Source organism: Microtus oregoni, unplaced genomic scaffold, assembly GCF_018167655.1.
Source record: "Microtus oregoni isolate MIOR12 unplaced genomic scaffold, Mior012 000013F_ref0000133, whole genome shotgun sequence".
NCBI classification, from domain to species: Eukaryota; Metazoa; Chordata; class Mammalia; order Rodentia; family Cricetidae; genus Microtus; species Microtus oregoni.
In genome coordinates this window covers 20,363,999-20,382,830 of record NW_024543072.1, presented here as the reverse complement: position 1 = coordinate 20,382,830, position 18,832 = coordinate 20,363,999, and the positions used below count along the sequence as shown (strand labels likewise).

Genomic DNA, 18,832 nt, shown 5'->3' with positions numbered 1-18,832 from the left:
GTTCAATTTCCAGTACCACAAGTCAGTTCACAACCCTTTAGAACTCCTGTTCCAGGGGATCTGACACGTTTTCTGACCTCCAAGGGCACCAGGCATACATGTAATATACATAGACATACATGCAGGCAAAACAGCCATATACATGATACATATGATGGAGAGCAAAAAACATCCAGTGTCAACCTCTGCATGCACAGGCATGTCACATGAATGTATACATATGCACAAACGCATGCATGCACGCATAGGTGCATGAAAAGATAAATGAAATTAAAAGTAAAGCGGGCAGCAGGTATGAGTGAGAAGTCACAAGGCACCAGGAGGCAGGAGGGCAGAGGTGGGGGAGGCAGGGTAGAGAGGAGGTGGAAGGGCAGGGCACTGTAAACTTTTGGAATCCCGCCTGCAAGAGGCACTACTGTTACCTGCTCAGTTAGAGGCTGCAGCTCAGGGATTCCTATCTGGAGACAGGTGCACATCGGGCTCAAGGTGGAGACCACTTGATTTGGGTGGAGGTAGAGTTCATGTTATAGACCCCTAGACAGTCAGAGCTACTGATGAAGGGAGTGGAGAGCTCCAGAGACTTCTGGTGTGGGACACAAAGGAGCAGAGGGGACACAGCAGGCTCTATCTGCCATCAGACCTTTCCTGAGGCCTAGGACATGGTTCACTCTCCTCTGAACTGCCTTTTCTACCAAGGATCTGGAAGGGAAGGAGAAGGACAGCAGTCCTGGACAGTCCAAGTGAGAATGTGAGCACTGGCTAGTCACGCTGCTATGGCTGCAGCCCTGAAGGCTGACAGAGTATCATCTTCCCTTCGTTCTCATACCTGTGCCCTGAGGACATCAGACACCAGGAATGAAACTGAAGAGTTCATGCAGTAATAAATCCTTCAGGCACCAAGAGTCCACCTGGGGTTGGGGTACAGCCAGGGGGCACTGACCTAGGACATCTGTGTCCTCCCTGATGGCCCGAGATGGCAGGACGCCCTGAGAGGTGGAGGGAGGTGGAGATGTGGCGGGCACATAGGGACTGTACTTTACCAAGAAGAGGCCCCGCAGTTTAACAAGAGAGGCTCAAGGCCATGGCTCTTGGCTTGGGGATCTTTATAAGCACAGCGCACGAGTCCACATCTTGTAGAATGGTTTACATTCTTCCCAGACTTTAAACCGACATGAAGTGAAAACTGCTGCAATTTAGTATCAGCCATGCACAGACGTTGCTGAGAGCCAGTCCCCCTGAGTGATACCATTTCCCACTAACAAGAGGCCACAGGACATGGACTCAGAGGAGTCAAAATTAAACTACAAAATAAATTAACAAGAAAAAGAGCATTTAGTTTCTCAAGTGTCAGGTGGTATGGAAATAGGACAACCACACAGACTGCAGTCAGGTACTTAATGATAGCATTTTAATTCATTGTATATTATTGTTTTTCTTTTCTTTGGAGACACAGCTTTCTATAGCCCAAACTGGCCTTGAACTCCTGATCCTCTTGCTTCTACCTGTAGGTGTGTGCCACTGAGCCCAGGGTTTTATTTTTACTTTCTACGCGTACTGTGCTGGTAGTTAATCCCAGGTCTGAGTACCTGGTTAGGCACTGACTCCACCACTGAGCCGCACCAGTCTTGCTTCTAGGCATTTTATGCTGTGGAACATGGCAAATCTAGCTTGTGCACAGCACGTAAAACCTTTCTATTTATGTGGCCACCAAGAGTCTGCTGCACAGCTAGAATGTGGACACAGGAAAAACAGTAAGTTTCATTGGGACAAAGCTGCAGCTCATAGCCTGACAGCTGTGCCACTCTGGAGAGACATTGTCGGCAAGGCCAAACCATAGTCATGGGGCCATATGCAGCTGAGAGTGGCCAAGTGTACCTTCCAGAGTCAAGTCTGTAAAGTTCCTTCAAATATGGGCTTAAAAAAAGGTGTGTGTGTGTGAAATACCAAGTATACAAAAGCCGACTTCTCAAAGTGTGAGCCTCGCAGAGGGCAAGGCCTTGTAATGCAGAACAGCTGGACACTTCCAGCTGTAAACAGACTCAAACGCTAAGGACACAGCGGTCATGACCTAGGCTCTCGACCCCACCACAAGCCAAATCTTCAGTCTCTGTTTACACACTTCACTTTGCTGTACAAGAGTCAAATAACTTAGTGAAACACAATTGCTCAACAAGATAACTACAGCACATATAGACGTTATTTAAAAAAGCATAGATAAAGCTACAGGAAAGAAGCAGTTATTATATACCAGGATATATAAAATGTTTCTAAACAGGCCCGTGTTATCTGATGGTCAGAGTAAAACAGCAAACAGTAAGAAAACAAAAACGGCATGCCAACATAAATATATCAATAAAGGAAAAGCTATCTGACAAAATACACAATTCTTTCTCATCATTAAAAAATGTTCTTTTAACCTTAGAATGGGAAGAGTTAACCATCCAAAGTCTTAAGTCACCATCTTTAGTTACTTTCCCCTAAAGAACAGTGAAGAACACATCCATTGAGGACCTTGGACTTTCCACAGGGCAGGGAACCCTGACTGCTCTTTGGACTGGAGAGGGAGGGGAAGAGAAGTGGGAGGAGGGGGAGAAGGGTGGGAGGAGGGGGAGGGAAATGGGAGGCTGGGAGGAGGGGGAAACTTTTTTTTTTCCTTTTCTCAATAAAAAAAAAAGTCCACAGCAAATGCCCTTGAGTCCTCAGACATCAAGGCAGGGGCCAGTCTGCGTGAGGCGCCCTCACGGGCACCTCTGAGCAGACAGACTGGAGTGAGCGAATGGCCTTTGCTTATTTATATTGAGGGGTTGTGTCTGTTTTTCAGTTTTTTTTGGGGGGGGGAGGGGTCAGGGTTTCTCTGTGTAATAGCTCTGGCTGTCCTGAAACTTGCTTTGTGGACCAGGCTGTCCTCGAACTCACAGAGATCCACCTGCCTCTGCCTCCCGAGTGCTGGGATTAAAAGCGTGCATCATCACTTCCTGGCAATCTTTTCATCCCCCCTCCCCCAACAGGTTCATTATGTAGCTTATGCTGGCTGCAAACTGGCAATCCTCCTGCTTTAGACCCCCACCCGCACCAAAGCCCCAAGTTCAGGGGTTGCAGCCAAGCTTCACTGCAGATCTTCTTACTGTTCCATTTACGTCTTCAGTGTCTCCCACTGACAGTGGACAAATGCATAGTTCTGACACCTTTGCCCAATTCCCTAATGAACTTCAGACACACAAGATTTAGGTAAGTGGGGAAAGGAAACATCTAAGATACTAACATAGCATAACACTGAACAGTGGGAGAGGCTGGTTCTACTAGAGAAGACCTCAATTTGCGTGGAGATTATACATACATACATATATATACACACATATATCAGCATTCGGGGATCTAGGCCACCCAACATCAAAATCAAGTCACTGTTGCCAGCAGGGTGGAGGCATGAAGTTCCATTCCTAAAAGAATAAAATAATGAGAGAAGCTAATGGCACATAAGTGGTGATCTGTGAGGAGGAAAACTCAGGACATTGTCGATAAAAAGTAAACAGAGATTTTCATACTAAGTTCAGTTATAAAAGTTTTTAATGCAAACAACGTCCAAACTGACAAAATTGGAGAGCAATAAAAATTGTTTAGCAACAGCTAATCTGTGACGAGATTTTTACTGAGAGGGGCCAGGAAAGTTTGCAGTGAGAACAGCCAAACAGGCCAAAGCCAGGGTTAGAAGCTGCGGCCTGTCTTCACACAAAGACCACCCAGTGCTAGTCAGACTGCTGAATCCAGCTAAACCTGAGTTCCCAAAGCAAATACTGACCTTCAAATGATGCTTCACTGAAGAAAGACTTTTAAGACTTATTTACTTTTATTTCCTTGCTTGGGTGTGTCCTGACATTGTGCATCTTCAGAGGCTGGAAGAGGCATGGGATCCTGGAGTCGCAGCCAGCTGTGAGCTGCTATGGGGGCACTGGGAACGGAACACGAGTCCTCTGCAAACACACATGTCACCTCTCTAGATGCTTAGAAATGTTAATAAGAGGGACCATCTTAATAAAAAACAAAACGTTCCCAGACTCAAAGCACATGAACACCCTGAATCTACCTGAGGCCTGAGCTCCCCAAATGCTACTCCTAATGTAAAGGAGTGGGTTTTTTTTTTTTTGTGTGTGTGTGTGTCCAGTTACAATATTGATACTTTAAATCATTTTAAATAACAAAATAAAACTTTCCTCCAAATATTTTGCACACAAAAACTTTTATCAAGTTAGAGACAGGCTATTCACTCACTGAGCGCACACACGGTTAATCACGGTCTGCACGGCCCACAACATGACTGACGGGCGTATTCAAGCAGCCACAGAAGCCTTTTGAGTGATGCTGATGTGACCCCTTCAGTTGTGCGGATAGCCCGAGTCACAGCATGCATGCCTCCTCAGGCAAGTGTGCCCTCTGGAGGGGACAGGGTGGCGACTCCCCACTTACGTTCTTCACACACTGTCGGCTGAGCGTTTGCTTCTAGAATCTATCTTCTCTTTACATTTCTCATATTTATTTATTTTACTTTATGTGGATGAATGTTTTGTCTGAATGCACGTATGTTCAGCACGTGTGCTTTTGGATCCCCTGGAACTGGAGTTAGGATGGTTGTGAGCTACCATGTTGGCGCTGGAAGCTGAACATGGGCCTCTGTGAGAGGAGCAAATATTCTCGACTGCGGAGCTATGTCTTCAGCCATAGACTTCTTCTATGAAAGACACTGCTGACCCCAAAGCCAGATGAGCTGTGAGACCAGTTGCATCTGCCTTAGACTGTACCCGATGTGTGTCCTTCAAAGGAGCCAGTGTGGACAGGAAAGCAGCTGGCCTCAGTGCCACACAAGGCGGAAGCCCCAGATGGCAGCAATGCTCTGAACAGAATGAGGGTGGTGTAGCAGACTGAACATTCCTGATAAAGGGGTGCCCTGAACCTGCCCAGTGCACAGCCAGACAGGACTCTGCTGGCTGGCCTAGACACCTGAGCACCAAAACCAACACAATTTATTTGAAGGCAACACGTTCGGAGGAAATGCAGAGCTCACTCAAGTGCAAACGGTTCACTGTATTTTCAAAATGAGAAAAACTCAATTTTTAAAGTGTTAATTTGACAAGAAGTTTTTCTGTAGGACACTCTCAGTCAAAAAGGTTTTCAAATGCATCTACTACTATTTATTTATTGATGGTGCTTTGACCGAAGGTCCCTGGGTTGCCTAGGTTGGTTTTGAACTTGCTATACAGCTCAGGACAACTGTGAACTCCAGTGCCTCCTGCCTCTGCTGCCCAAGTACTAAGATTAGTGTTATCATGATGAGCTAATATAGTTTAATTTATAATTTTCCCGGGAACACATCTATTATGTAAAGTGTGTCAAAACTGCAAGTCCTGTTATAATCAACACTGGGCCCCATGGTCTTCTAATCATGGAGAGAGAGAGAGAGAGAGAAAGAGAGAGAGAGGGAGGGAGGGAGGGAGGGAGGGAGGGAGGGAGGGAGAGAGAGAGAGAGAGAGAGAGAGAGAGAGAAAGCCACTGAGGCTGCACACTAACAGTGAACCTGACATTTCATCGTTTCCACCAGATGAGAAACTGAGCTGGAGAGTGAATCCAGCTGTGAAAGACCATACTCTGACCCCCATCCTTAAGATTTTTATAATTATAAAAATATAAAAAACTCAAACGTAAACCCTGCTCAGAGTTGGTAACATCACATTCGGACTCATTAGACCCCAGCCCTTCCCTTGGTAATCTTACATTCGTCTGCTCCATATGTGATCACACAGAGCAGGACTTGAATTCAGCCCGTGGCAATCCAGAAGAAACCAGTTCTTCACAGGCCAGTGGTGCCAAGGCAGCTAGCCACATGCTGTGCTGGGCACTTCTCGGCTCTCACTAATGCTTTTGGTGTGGGCATGTTGTATTGTTCATGTGCACGCATGCGTGTGCTCGGCTGTGCAGGGGCTTAGCTTTCCTTGATGGCCTCGATTATTTTGAGACAGCGTCCCAGGGATTCTGAAGCTCATCGACTCAGCTAGGCTAGCTGGCCAAGGAGCCTCGGGGATCTGCCTGTTTCCATACCACCCTCCTCCAGCAAGAGTTTTAGGGAGTTTAAAGAGTTTAAAAGCCTCCACCCCAGGCTTTTAAATATGGGTTCTTAGGATCCAAACTCAGGTGTGGGCAAGATTTTTTTTTTTTTATACCAGCTAAGCCATCTCCTTAGGCCGCTTGTTTCTTATTTTAACCAAGGTTGTAGTCTGCAGAAGAAAGTTGTACCTGCAGGACCAGCTGCAATGGCTTCTAGGAAAGGCCAAGATATTTTGCATGCCTGCTAGGAAAGCCCACTTTAATAACTGGTTGCTTGTATTTTCACAGGATTTCATTCGGTTAACAGAACTGTTCTTGTCCGGTTCTTATGTGAGGCAGGATGGGGCATGAGATAGCACAGCCCTGGAACTGGAAAATGGGAGATTCTGCTAAAGAGCCCAGGTACCTTCAGTCCCTCCAGCAGCTCACAGTCCACACAGATCTCGGCCAATTGAAATACTTAATCCTGTGTTACAGGCTCTAAGCCACCAGAAGCCATTATCAAGCATAAAATCTCAATGCTTCGTAATAACCTTCATTATGCACTCGGAGCCAGGCAAAGACGAGCTAAGGCCTTGGAGGTGGCCACAGGTAAGAAAGAGCATTGCTGGGCTGGAGCATGGTCCTCAGTGACCCGAATCAGCGAGCTTCTGGCATTCAAAGATCACAGGAGAAGAGCTCTGGGAGCAAGTGACTGTTTTCATTTGCTCAGTGCATTTGAGAAAATGTAGCTTTTACCAGTGACCCTGACACTGCCACTTCAGGGCCCCCAGCCTAATTGAGGGTGTGCTAATGAGTTATTCTAATAAAGACCTGGATAAATTTAAGACTGGGGCAACTGACACTCAAATTTTATTTTATTTTTAGATTCATTTTTGTTTCATGGGTATAAGTGTTTGTTCACATGTATGCACATACACCATGTATGAGATCAAAGACAGGCATGTAGCCCCAGAACTGGAGTTACAAAAGGTTATATGTGGCCATGTGAGTGCTGGCAACACAACCCAGATCCCTCTACAAGAACAGCAAGTGCTCCTAACTGCAGAGCTATCTCTCCAACCCCCTGGTATTCAATATTTAATGGAAAGATGATAGGTGATGTCTGTGGTGTGCTTTGCCCTGGCCTGAGCTGTTCGGCCCACTGTAGGCAGACAGATAACACTTCAAGGGGGCTTAAGAGGGCAGATGATGTGGAAGGAGGCACCGAGGGCCAGTGCTAGAACCCAGATGATCCACGAGGTGGACAACAGCCAGCTTTCACAGTTTACAAATTATAGTAATAAAAAATCTTTATTTTGGAAAATTTCAAACATAACCAAAGTAGAAAGAAAAATATTAAGAACTTTCACATATTTCTCATTCCGAATTAATTATTACAATGGTGGATCTTGGTTTCTGATAGCCTTAATCCCACCTCCAACCTTTCTAGACTATCCAGAAGTAAATTCTAGTTACCAAAATTGTATTTGCAAACATTTTAGTCTACAGCTTAGGTCCTATAAAACCTCACACTCATGATCTCATTAGTATGACTAAAACAGAAGTTTTCCGACATCAAATGCTTTTTGTTAAATTTCCAGTTCCTTCATAAGAGTTAGGAGGGCTTTGGAATTTAAAAAATGATATCACACCAGAAATATGCCTAAGGAAATAAACCCTCATGCTGCAGTGAGTCATAGCACTGTGTGGGGCCTGGTAGCGCACACCTGCAGTCCCCCGAAGCCTGGGCTGTGTGGAGAGATGTTATCTCCAAAACTGCAGCAGCAACAGCAGCAGATGAGAAAGGCAAACTGAGGTTCAGATCACCGGTGCCACTCGCTTTTCAGATAAACAGGGGGGTATCCCTAGTTCCTGACTCCAGGGAACCTTTCTCTCCTTGCTTTGCTCCCGGTGTGCCTGATTAAGTATGTGGCAAACTCTCATTGTTTATAGGTATGAATACCTCAACATAAGCTCACTTAAAATAATACGTAAAGAAACAGGGTTCTTATAAAATTACCACTTAAAATGATAATAATTTCATTTATTCTTTGAGAATTTCATACTGTGTATAATATAGACAAGTATGTTCTTACCCCTTCACGGTCCCCTTCTATACCCCTTCCCAACTTCATATCCTTTTCAAAAATAACCTGCTGAGTCTAAATAATGCTGTGCATATGCACAGGACTGGTATTCAACCAACCAACCAACCAACCAACCAAACAAACAAACAAACAAATCTCAAAATGTGAGAAAAGGCCTCACTATGTGGCTCAGGCTGTCTTGGACTCACAATCTCCCCCCAGCATGCCCAGGGCTGGGATTACAGGCGTGTGCTCAGAACACAGGGCTCAGAATTTAAAATTTGTAAGTGTAGAACAATCACTTGAGAACACAGATTTGAAAGTCACAGAATTCCACAGAGAGCGGCGATTCTCTTTCTTAGTGCTACCCTCTTGTTGGGACATCCATGAATCCTGCTCGCTGAACAGCAGTAAACCATACCAGAGGACAATTTGTGGGAGTCACTTCCCTCTCTCCACCATGTGGGTTCTGGGGATCACACTCAGGTCCCCATGTGAGCTGGCTCAGGAGCCGGCTTAAAACCGGCTTCTGCTTTCTAAGAGGAGTAGCTTAAGGAGGGCATGGAGCACCACCCTAGCAGGACATGGAGCACCACCCTAGCAGGACATAACACAGTTTGCTTTGTCTTCGGAATGCCAATATTCATAACAGTGAGGTGTCACTCAGGAGATCTTCATATACACATCAGAAAGTGATGATTAGCATATACCATAAACGCTTCTAGTATCTTTTTAAATTTTTTTATGTGTATGGGGGTTTCCTTGCAGGTATGTCTGTGCAGCACCTATGTGCCAGGTGCCTGAGGAGGTCAGAAAGAGGTGTTGGATCTCCTGCCACAGGAGTTACAGATGGTTGTGAACTGCCACATGAGTGCTGGGAACCGAACTGGGGTCCTTTGGAAGAGCTGTCAGTGCTCTTTGGCCCCTTTTCTAGTCTCTTATCACAAAAGATGTCATCTTCTAAGGGTCATTATTATTTTCTGGCCTGATATTCCTACTAAACATCAGTGTTTAAAAAAATGTGACTTCTTTTGTGGGGATGAGACTCGTCAGGCAGGGCCTCACTATGTCACTCAGGCTGCCCTGGACCTCAGTCCTTCTGTTCCAGCCTCCCAAGTGAGTGCGGGGATTTCAGATGTGTGCCAGCATCCTTGGCTCAGGCCAGCACCCCCGGCTCAGGCCAGCACCCCTGAGCTTTTGCTTTGCTCAGGGGTGAGTTTTACCTTTATAGACGACGGGTCTGTAATTTTTTGAGAGACAGCAATATCAACCAAAGAAATAAACAAACAAAATCCAACCAATAACTAAAATTCCAACCCCTCCCGCCCACCTCCTGACTTACTGACAGCTGTCTCTTTAGAGAAAGGCGGATGAGTTCAGGGAACCTGTTCTGAATGCAGGGGCTCACAGGGTAACAGGTCACAAATCGTCAAAACAAAAGCAACAGCAAAGAAAGTCTCCTCGCAGCATCACCTCTCAGTAAAGTCACTCATGAGACAGACAGAATCGGGCTCTGCCAGGGGTGGGCCTGCAGGAACAATCAACTCTCTTGGTTTCATCTGACAGGAGTTTACTATCTACCTGGTGAGCTAACTAGAAACATTTCACAGTGGCCTTACACAGGAGCTGGGATTTTATGGCAATTAATAAAATACTGAAAAAAGCAAGTTCCATGGAGAACATGAACAAAGACTACTCTGCGATTTCTGAATTTTGCAGAGTAATCCCATATATGAACACAATCTGTAGTTGGTTTGCCCTGTAGCTAAACGAAAGCTGTCAAAGGCACACGATCATATGCAGAGGAAGGAACCGGCTGAGAACTGAGTGCAAAGGGCAGGGGCTACCAAGGCGTGTCCATAACCACCTTAGCTTCCTGGAAAGCCCTGTTTCCTGATTCAGACCCAGCCAGTTTTCTGCTAACAGCTTGTCAGGACACAGGGCTGCTACCACCACACTGGAGGTCACATCTGTGTGGTGCTGCTGTGGCTGTCATAGATTTTAATCCCCCAAATCTCTCAAATTAACATGCCTAGTAGGCATCTAATTAAAGATTAAGTGTGTCAATTTGAATTTTTATTGTTATTTGGTAGAAGAATTTAATACATTCTAAAATATACTTTTCTCATTTAAAATTATTTTTCATTTTTTTATCATATTTTGTTTTAATTTTTTTGCTAAATAATAGGTTTAAAAAAGGTAAATGAAAAGAACCAATTTAAAAAGAACACAGTTATGCAGTATGTAAAGTTAAAATCAACAGTAATGAGCAGCGGGGTCAGGAACGCTCGCAGCAGCAACAACACACTCAAGGGCAGCTGCGCCCTTCTTTCTCAGTCTGCTACCAGTTCCAGGGCCACTCACCAGGGTTGCAGTCTGTGAGGAGTGAGCAGATGGACAGGAGGACTTTCGAGATGGTCAGGGCTGGGCTCCAGTTGTCCTTGAGGATGTCCAGACAGATCACCCCTTGGCTGTTGATATTACAGTGGTAGATTCTCGTTCGGAAGGTGACCTGGGAGAAAATACAAAGTCGCTGTGAGTGGAGATGCAGTAATTAGAAGTCACTTTTTTTTTTTAAATTAGGTACATGATAATAATCAATATATTAAAAATAGAGTTATTTCACATCAGAAAACAACACTCCTAGCAGAATCAGGACACGGCTTCTGGGTGTGGCTGAGGACTTCAAACTTGGTGTGTTTATGAGCAGAAATGAGCTCTGACCCCTGAAATATTTTTAAAAACTTCTGGTGGATTCTAGTTGCTTTACATTTAGAAGATCCAAAACACCAGAAAGCTTGGGAATAATACAACAAAGATAAATGTCCTTTAATACTGTTTTAAACATGGATGAGGGCATGTAAGCATATCACGTGCCTCTTATACAACTGTGTGTTAAACATGGATGAGGGCATGTAAGCATATCACATGCCTCTTATACAACTGTGTGTTAAAACTGCATTTGTTATAATTATCTTACCATATTGTTACAATTTACAAACCTACTCCTTATTAAATTTTATATTTTGAGTGTACAGTCTTTTCCTATGAGAGTCACCATTAAACTTGACTTAAATATAATTTGGAAAGTTATAACAAAAAATATTCTAGGTGACTCAGTGGGTAAGAGTACCTTTGTTCCTACAGAGGCCCCAGGCTTGGTTCCCAGCACTGACTGGCATGGTGACTGACAACTGCTGGCAACTATGGTTCTAGAGGATCCCATGCTCTCTTTTGGTCTCCAGGGCACCAGGCACACACATGCTACACATATATGTATGTGCACACAACACTTATACGTATAAAGTAAAATAAAAACCTTAAAAAACCTTTAATATTGACAACAAGTCCAGCTCAGTTTTGGTTAAGCAATATCAATATTTAAATGCTACTTATTATGACTGTAAATTTGTAAATGTTCTCAAATTTATAAATAAATCTTGGTGTTCTAGAGACTAGTCTGGTACCCTGAATTTATAATCACTAAGAACAGGAAAAACACCCATGAGAGGGAGGCCGCTGTAGGGCCTGGCACACAAACAGGCATCCAGCATCCGTTCAGACACCAGAAGCTGATGTAAGTTGTAAGCAGCCACATTCCAGGAGGGCAGAGTCAATGTGTCAAAGGTTGTTGAACGCCATACCCCATTCTCAGGTAGGATCAGAATCCAGCATCACTCCAGACCACTCTCAACCTCTCTCCCCACATAGATCTTAAATGTCCAGAGACCTTGAGGAAAGTAGAACCAACCTTCTTCAAAATGCACAGCAGAATCAGCTAGGAGAATTCCTGGAGGCCACAGCTAAAATCCCAAACCTACATTAGACAAGTGGGCCGTGTGTGTGCTGGGGCAGGTTTGGGGACAAGGAAGGGCTGAAGGGTGGAAGGCAGCCTTAACAAAATGAAAGCTTTGATTTCTGATAACCTTCATGGAGAAGGCAGATGAGCTTGTAGGCCTGTATGTGGCCGGGGGTTTGAAACCAGAGCCTGCACCTCAATCAGGACACTCAGTGGCTCATGTACAGGAAGTGTGTGCCTTAGAGGAGACGGTGAGGCACCTGATAGTGAAAGCGAAGCAGGAATTCTCACTACAAACAGATTCATCACACACACAAAATGCCAACCAAGAGCTGACATGATTTTGTGACTACTGGTGTAAGTACAGACCAGGGGGCTGATGTAACTGGGGAACACTGTATTATGAAAGAATGCACCAGGAAAACATCAATTTGAAATTGGCTGTAGCTAAATAGCCAAAAATTATACAGTAAAAACTGGCAGATCAATGAGAAAATGGTGTATTTATAATCAAGGAGGAATGCATCACCATGTAACTGCTAGGTCAGCCAGGCCATGTGCTGGCAAGAGCCTGAAAATTTAAACCACAAACAAAATCAAGGACTGAATGGTTACAAACATTACATTTGACAACTAAAGAGTATATATTCATGTCAATCATGTATGAAACACCTACAAACACTGGCTACATGCTGAGGCACAGAGCAAACCTATGGCTATGAAAACCATAATGAAAGATCAGAATCAACACAGGAAAGAGCCCCCTCTGCCTCTCAGTCATCTTTGGAAATTGAAAAACACATCTGCAAATAATTCCCTTTTGTTGTTTCTTTCTGTTTTTATTTTTCAAGATAGACTCTAGCTATGTAGCCCAGGCTGGCCCCAAACTATTGGTCCACATGCTCCCACATGCTGTGATTACAAGGTGCACCATGTGCACCATCAAGACCAGATGCAAATAATTCTTTGATTAAAACCAAACCAAACCCAACCCCACAAGACTCAGCTAAATGACAACGCAGAGGTTGAGCTGCCAATATAAAAATCTGTCTCTAGCCAAAACAACAGTCAAATAGACATGACCATAAAATATATATTTTAAATGTTTATATTACAAAGTGAAAGACTCACTGAAAAATGAGCCAAGTGTCTGACCTAGAAAACTGAATGAGGGGATAAACAGCTTGAAAGAAGAAAGAGATGAACATAGTGAATACAAACACTCATCATGACAATGTCTCAGAGAAGCCAGATTGCTCAGCCCCAAGTGCTAAATGAACAGACTGAATGGTTTTTGACAATTCATTGTAAAGAAGAGTGGCTCATGCATGTGTGACATGGAAAACCCCCATCAAGTATTAACCACAGAGTTAATTCTCAAAACAACTCAGCGATGAGAGCGTCAAAGTTCAGGAAACTGAGTCTGGTGCTATGCCATGAAGCCTTGGCGCTCCTGCCCTTTCTCCAATACTTCACCTTTAATTCTGGGATACTTGTAAATTCTGCTGTAAGAAAGAACACTCAGAGACCACATGCATTCTTAGTCCAGTTTCTATTATGGCAGTATGTCTCAGAAGTATCATATACTGCAGAAACATATTTCCTGGATCTTAATTTTCTATCTTATGTTTACATTTTATTTTATGTTTACATTTATTTCTATGTGTATGTATGTGTATACTGTCAGGATACAGAAGGATCCCATCACAAATACTATCTTTTGAAAATTTACTTGTTGACAATTTCATAATTCATATACTATATCTATATCCTATCCCCTCCTGCTCTCCTCTGGACACTTCCCAAAACATCTCCCACCCACATTCAGGCGCTGTCTTTTTTCTCTTGTCGCCCACTGAGTGCAACGTCAGCAGCCTGATGGAGTGCTGTCTTGTGGTGTTGACTGTGCTGGTCTTGTTCAAGGGTGCAACTGCACATTATACGCAGAAGACAGCATCTCACAGCACCTCCCCACATCCTCTGTCTCTTGCATTCTTTCCACCCCATCTTCCTCCATGTTCCGGAAGACCTGGGGATGTTGATACTATGTACAACTTTTGACCTGCATAACTGTCTTCTCTTAGTTCTTTAGCTCCTGGCTACCACAGCTGTTTCTTGTGGCAAGAATGCTTCAACAGCCAGGCAGTGGTGGTACACCTTTAATCCCAGCATTCAGGGGCGGTTCTCTGTGAGTTTTAGGACAGCCTGGTCTACAAGAGCTAGTTTCAGGACAGGCTCCAAAGCTACAGAGAAACCCTGTCTCGAAAAATCAAACAAACAAACAAACAAAAAAAAAAAAAAAGAAGAAGAAGAAGACGACGACAACGAAGAAGAAGAGAGAAGAAAGAAATTCAACCATGGAATTGTGCACTACTAAACCTTTCAAACTGCTCCTTTCACTCAATACCAGTAATTTATTCTCTGATGCTCAGCAGTATTTTATGGCATGGATGTGTCAGTCTGTCACTGTTCTATTGCGTGAAGAGACACCATGACCACGGCAACTCATAAAGGAAAGCACTTAATTGGAGGCTTGCTTTTAGTTTCAGAGGGTTAGTCCATTATCATTATGACAGACAGGCAGGGCACTGGAGCACTGACTAAGAGCTTTATATACCAATTTGGAGGCAGAATGCCTGGCACGGGCTTTTGAAACCTCAAAGCTCACCCCCAGAGACACACTGCATCCAACAAGGCCACACCTCCTAATCCTTCCAACCTCATAAATGGGCACTAAGAATGCAAATATACAAGCCTATGGAGGCCGTGCTAATTCAAGCCACTTTCTAAGTAAAGGACATCTGGGTTTTCCAAAGACAAAAATAAAACAATAAAAAGCAAAGAAAATCCCTCTTTTTTTCCCTACTCTTATACACAATGCAGAATATTTTTATTATTACACGTGGGGTGGGAATTACCTGCCAATAACATTTATTTGACACCAGCTGGGCTAATTCGACAACTATCCTCAGAAGGCAGTCAGGTCCCGCAGCCTAAAGAATCAGTTCTTTAGAGGGCTGCCACCTCCTACCTCAGACATCACTCTCTAGTCTGGGCCTGTGGAATTTCTGACCAATGGCCTGCAGCTGATCTGCCTCAGCCCCTCCCCTGCATCCACTCACCGGTGTCTTGTACTCTAATACGTCTGTACCCACATCCCAGCTCTGTCCTAAACATCACAGAGGACGCACAGGGTGTGTAGAAGGAGGGGTGGTACTCCTTGGTACACCCACCTCCATGGACGCTCCTGAGCCCTGATGGCTGGGGTTTACTGCCTGGCCATGTTTGATTACATCACTGGCCAATACCTAGACTTAGGAGACACTGGCATACTCTGGGTTTTGGCTATCACAAACAAAGCTGTTAGGAACATCTCTCTCTCTGGGATAAACATCTAAGAGCACATGTAACTGGTGGGTCAGCTGGATGACCGGCAATACCATTTACAACCCCAATGGCTTTGGGATGCAGCTTTTCTACACGATGCCAGCATCGGGTGCCTCCCTTTGCTTGTTTTAGAGCACCCTGCTTGGGTATGGGGGTTTCAGTTTGCATATCCCTGGCTGATGAGGCTGTACACCATGCGCTCCTGTACCATATGGGGAACCTTTATGCTCTGCTCTCTTTTCTACCTAAAGGATGTTTGAGTATTGTTGCTTTTTTACTAATGACTCTAATGGTATCTTGTTGGTGGTTGCTTTTTAGAGACAAGGTCTCTAGGCAGACCAGGTTTGTCTAGAACTCATGATCCTACGGCTTAAGTCTCCGAGTACAGGGCTTGCAAGCACAGGTTACCAGACTCTGCTCCTAACAGAAACTGAGATACACTTGTTTAAAAAAATAATGAGCCACAAAGGTGCAGAGTCCTAAGAATGCTTTGGACAGTGGGTGTTCTGGTGTGTTTACAAATGCCGATGGAACAGATGCTTGTGCACGTACTGATGCAATGGTGGTCCCAGGAGGAAGAAAGACTCAGGTCCCAGAGTTTGGAGCAGGTTCCACTTCTGCAATATGATGCAGGATCTGGCCAGCATTCCGTGCCACATCCCTATCCTGGTCCCAGGCTGGCCATGCCCCTTCACTGTACTAAGTTATTTATTGAAGTGTTTTCTTTCAACTGAGCTCCAGTGCCTGGCACTGAGCAAGAGCCCACTCGGTGCTGAGCAGATGTGAATCTGAAATGGCAGACACCAAACATCTCATGTTCCTTAGATATTTAGAACAAGAACAATAGGAAACGAGAAGGAACTCCTGGAGGGAGCAGGAGTCGTTTCTGTTAATATTGTAGACGTGGTGTCACAAGTAGGCCATGCTGGCCTTGAACTTGCGATCCTCCTGTCCCAGTCTTCTGAAGCTGTGATTACAAGAATGCAATTCAAGGCATGGGGACTGTATGTGACTTTTTTTTTTTTTTGAGATAGGGTCTCATGTAATCCAGGCTAGCCTCAAACTGCTTATGTAGCCTAGACTGGACTTGAACTGCAGATCCTTCTGTCTTCATCTTCAATGGCTTGGACTGCAGGCCACTAACATATCACTAACACCATGCCTGGATAAGAAGATGCTCTGGACATTTTTCTGTCCCATGCAACTTTACTAGGTTTTCTGGCAGATAATTTCAGAAGATAGGTCATAAAACTTAAACTGCCAAGCATTCTTAAAACGTAAACTAGCTGGGCTGGAAAGATGGCTCAGAGGTTAAGAGCACTGACTGCTCTTCCAGAGGTCCCGAGTTCAATTCCCAGCACCCACATGGTGGCCCACAGCCATCTGTAATGAGATCTGGTGCCCTTTTCTGTCATGCAAGCATACAGACAGACAGAACACTGTATACATAATAATAATTTTAAACAAAAAAAAAACAAAACAAAAAACAAAAACAAACAAAAAAACCCCGTAAACTAGCAAGCATTCAATATAAATATTTTTGCTGTTTCTATTTTTCATTTATAAACCTAAAAATGTTAATAGTGGCAAAGTCACATCAACAAGTATGTCCTGCAACTGAAGCAAAAACTTCTTAGTGGAGTGTCGGAACAGCCAGGACCTGAGATGATCCTTCCAGATCCTGAGAAATATATGGAAACAGGGATGAATCCACATAATAAGGGGATACACAGCCTTAGATGTCAGTCCTTCACAACGGGAAAGGATGTTTTGAATATTAACAAACAGCGAGAATTTCAAAGGCTATGAAAGTCCCTACCCCCACCTTTTGAAAATACACCTCCCAATGCAGGCTCCTTCGCTCTTGCTCATGAGGTTGTGTTTGTGTCTTTCCCTTCATGCTCCCGACAAAGAAAAAAATGATAAGGAAATGACCACATAGCAGCTTCAGTTAACAATGCCCGAGTTCTGTGTACCAAATAACTGACACCTACATCTGCATCTACAGCTGTCCTCAGAATACAGCCCGACTGCTCATACAGCAACAGCCCTCATGAAGGAGAGGGAAGATTGTAACTTCCAAACATTCCCCATAAATTCAGGTGTTTCAGAAACATGATCCGATTAGAAAGACACAGGAAATAAATTTACTTGGACATGGTTAATTCACAGGGTTTATAGGCACATAAGGTGCATGTATGTAGTGGACAGAATAATGGCCTTCTCTCTCAAATGTGTACAATCAAGTCTCTGGGACTCATGAATATTGTCATCTCCCATCAACTTGGAGTCCTAATGCTGGGTGATTTTTCCTAGGTCTACTGGATGGGCCCAATACATTCATAAGGGAATCAACAACAGGGAGGCAGGAAGATCAGGGATGTGTTAAATGACAGGCGAAGGGGCCAAGGGCCAAGGGATGCAGATGGCTTCTGGAAATCATAAAAGCCAACTAAATGATTTTCATTAAGCCTTTAAATAGAGCTCATCATGCTTTGACTATTTCCTAGAGTGAAGCCAAACTGTTTTGAGCCAGTGAGTTTGTGATCATCTGGCAGAACATCCCCCCACCCCAGAAAACCCATTACTAATTTTATCCTTTCTTTGCTATTTTTTAAAAAGTCTCTTAAGATAAGTGAGTACTTCTGCATTTCATAGTCACCATTCCTTGAAAAAAAAAAACTTAGGTGTTGAGACTGAACCCATGGCCTTGTGCATAAGAGACAAGTACTTCACCACTGAGTCATACCCAGATCCTACATACCAAATAACTTAAAACAATTTTGGTGTGTGTGTGTGGAGAGAGAGAGAGAGAGAGAGAGAGAGAGAGAGAGAGAGAGAGAGAGAGAGAATGCGCGCGCCCCTCCAGTGCTGGGATTACACATATGCTTTGGGGCTCTGTCTCACGCATGATGGGTGGCATAGGAGGTCCTTCTGTTTATGTGTTGCCTTCACTGGTTAATCAATAAAGGCAGAGTAGGAGAGCCGCCTTGGAGCTGCCAGAATGAGACATGCTGAACCTTTCCTGGTAAGCCACAACCTCATGGTGATATACAGATTAATAGAAATGGGTTAAATCAAGATGTGAGAGTTAGCCAGTAAGAGGCTAGAGATAATGGGTCAGGCAGTGATTTAATGAATACATTTCTGTGTGGTTATTTCAGGTGTAAGCTAGCCGGGCGGCTGGGATGAAAAGCAGGCCCTTTTTCCATCAACAGATGTGGTCTTTCATCTTATTCTACATCACACTTCTTTTGACTTGCTCTGTTGTCTGAAGTTCAGGAATGGCATTGTTGACAGTTCTTTCTGTGTCAGATTCACATGGTGTGAGGCCGTGTTTACTTTTTTCTAGAAGTCCTAGAGGCAGGGATTGTGGGGTACATTACATTTGTTTCTTCAAAGGCCTCAGGGATAATATTAGCTTGGGACGGGACTGCCCACATATTTCAGATATAAAATCAAAACCACAGAGCCGTTAGGA

The 18,832-nt window shown here is 44.1% G+C and overlaps 1 protein-coding gene across 1 annotated transcript in view; it reads right to left on the bottom strand.

The window, feature by feature from the left end:
• LOC121454870 (ubiquitin-conjugating enzyme E2 E2) overlaps positions 1-18,832 on the bottom strand; it is a 280,300-nt gene that overhangs the window by 28,504 nt on the left and 232,964 nt on the right. Inside the window, exon 5 of the mRNA XM_041662242.1 lies at positions 10,530-10,677. Within this exon, the coding sequence (XP_041518176.1) occupies positions 10,530-10,677 (148 nt within the window). The remainder of the gene's footprint in view (positions 1-10,529; positions 10,678-18,832) is intronic.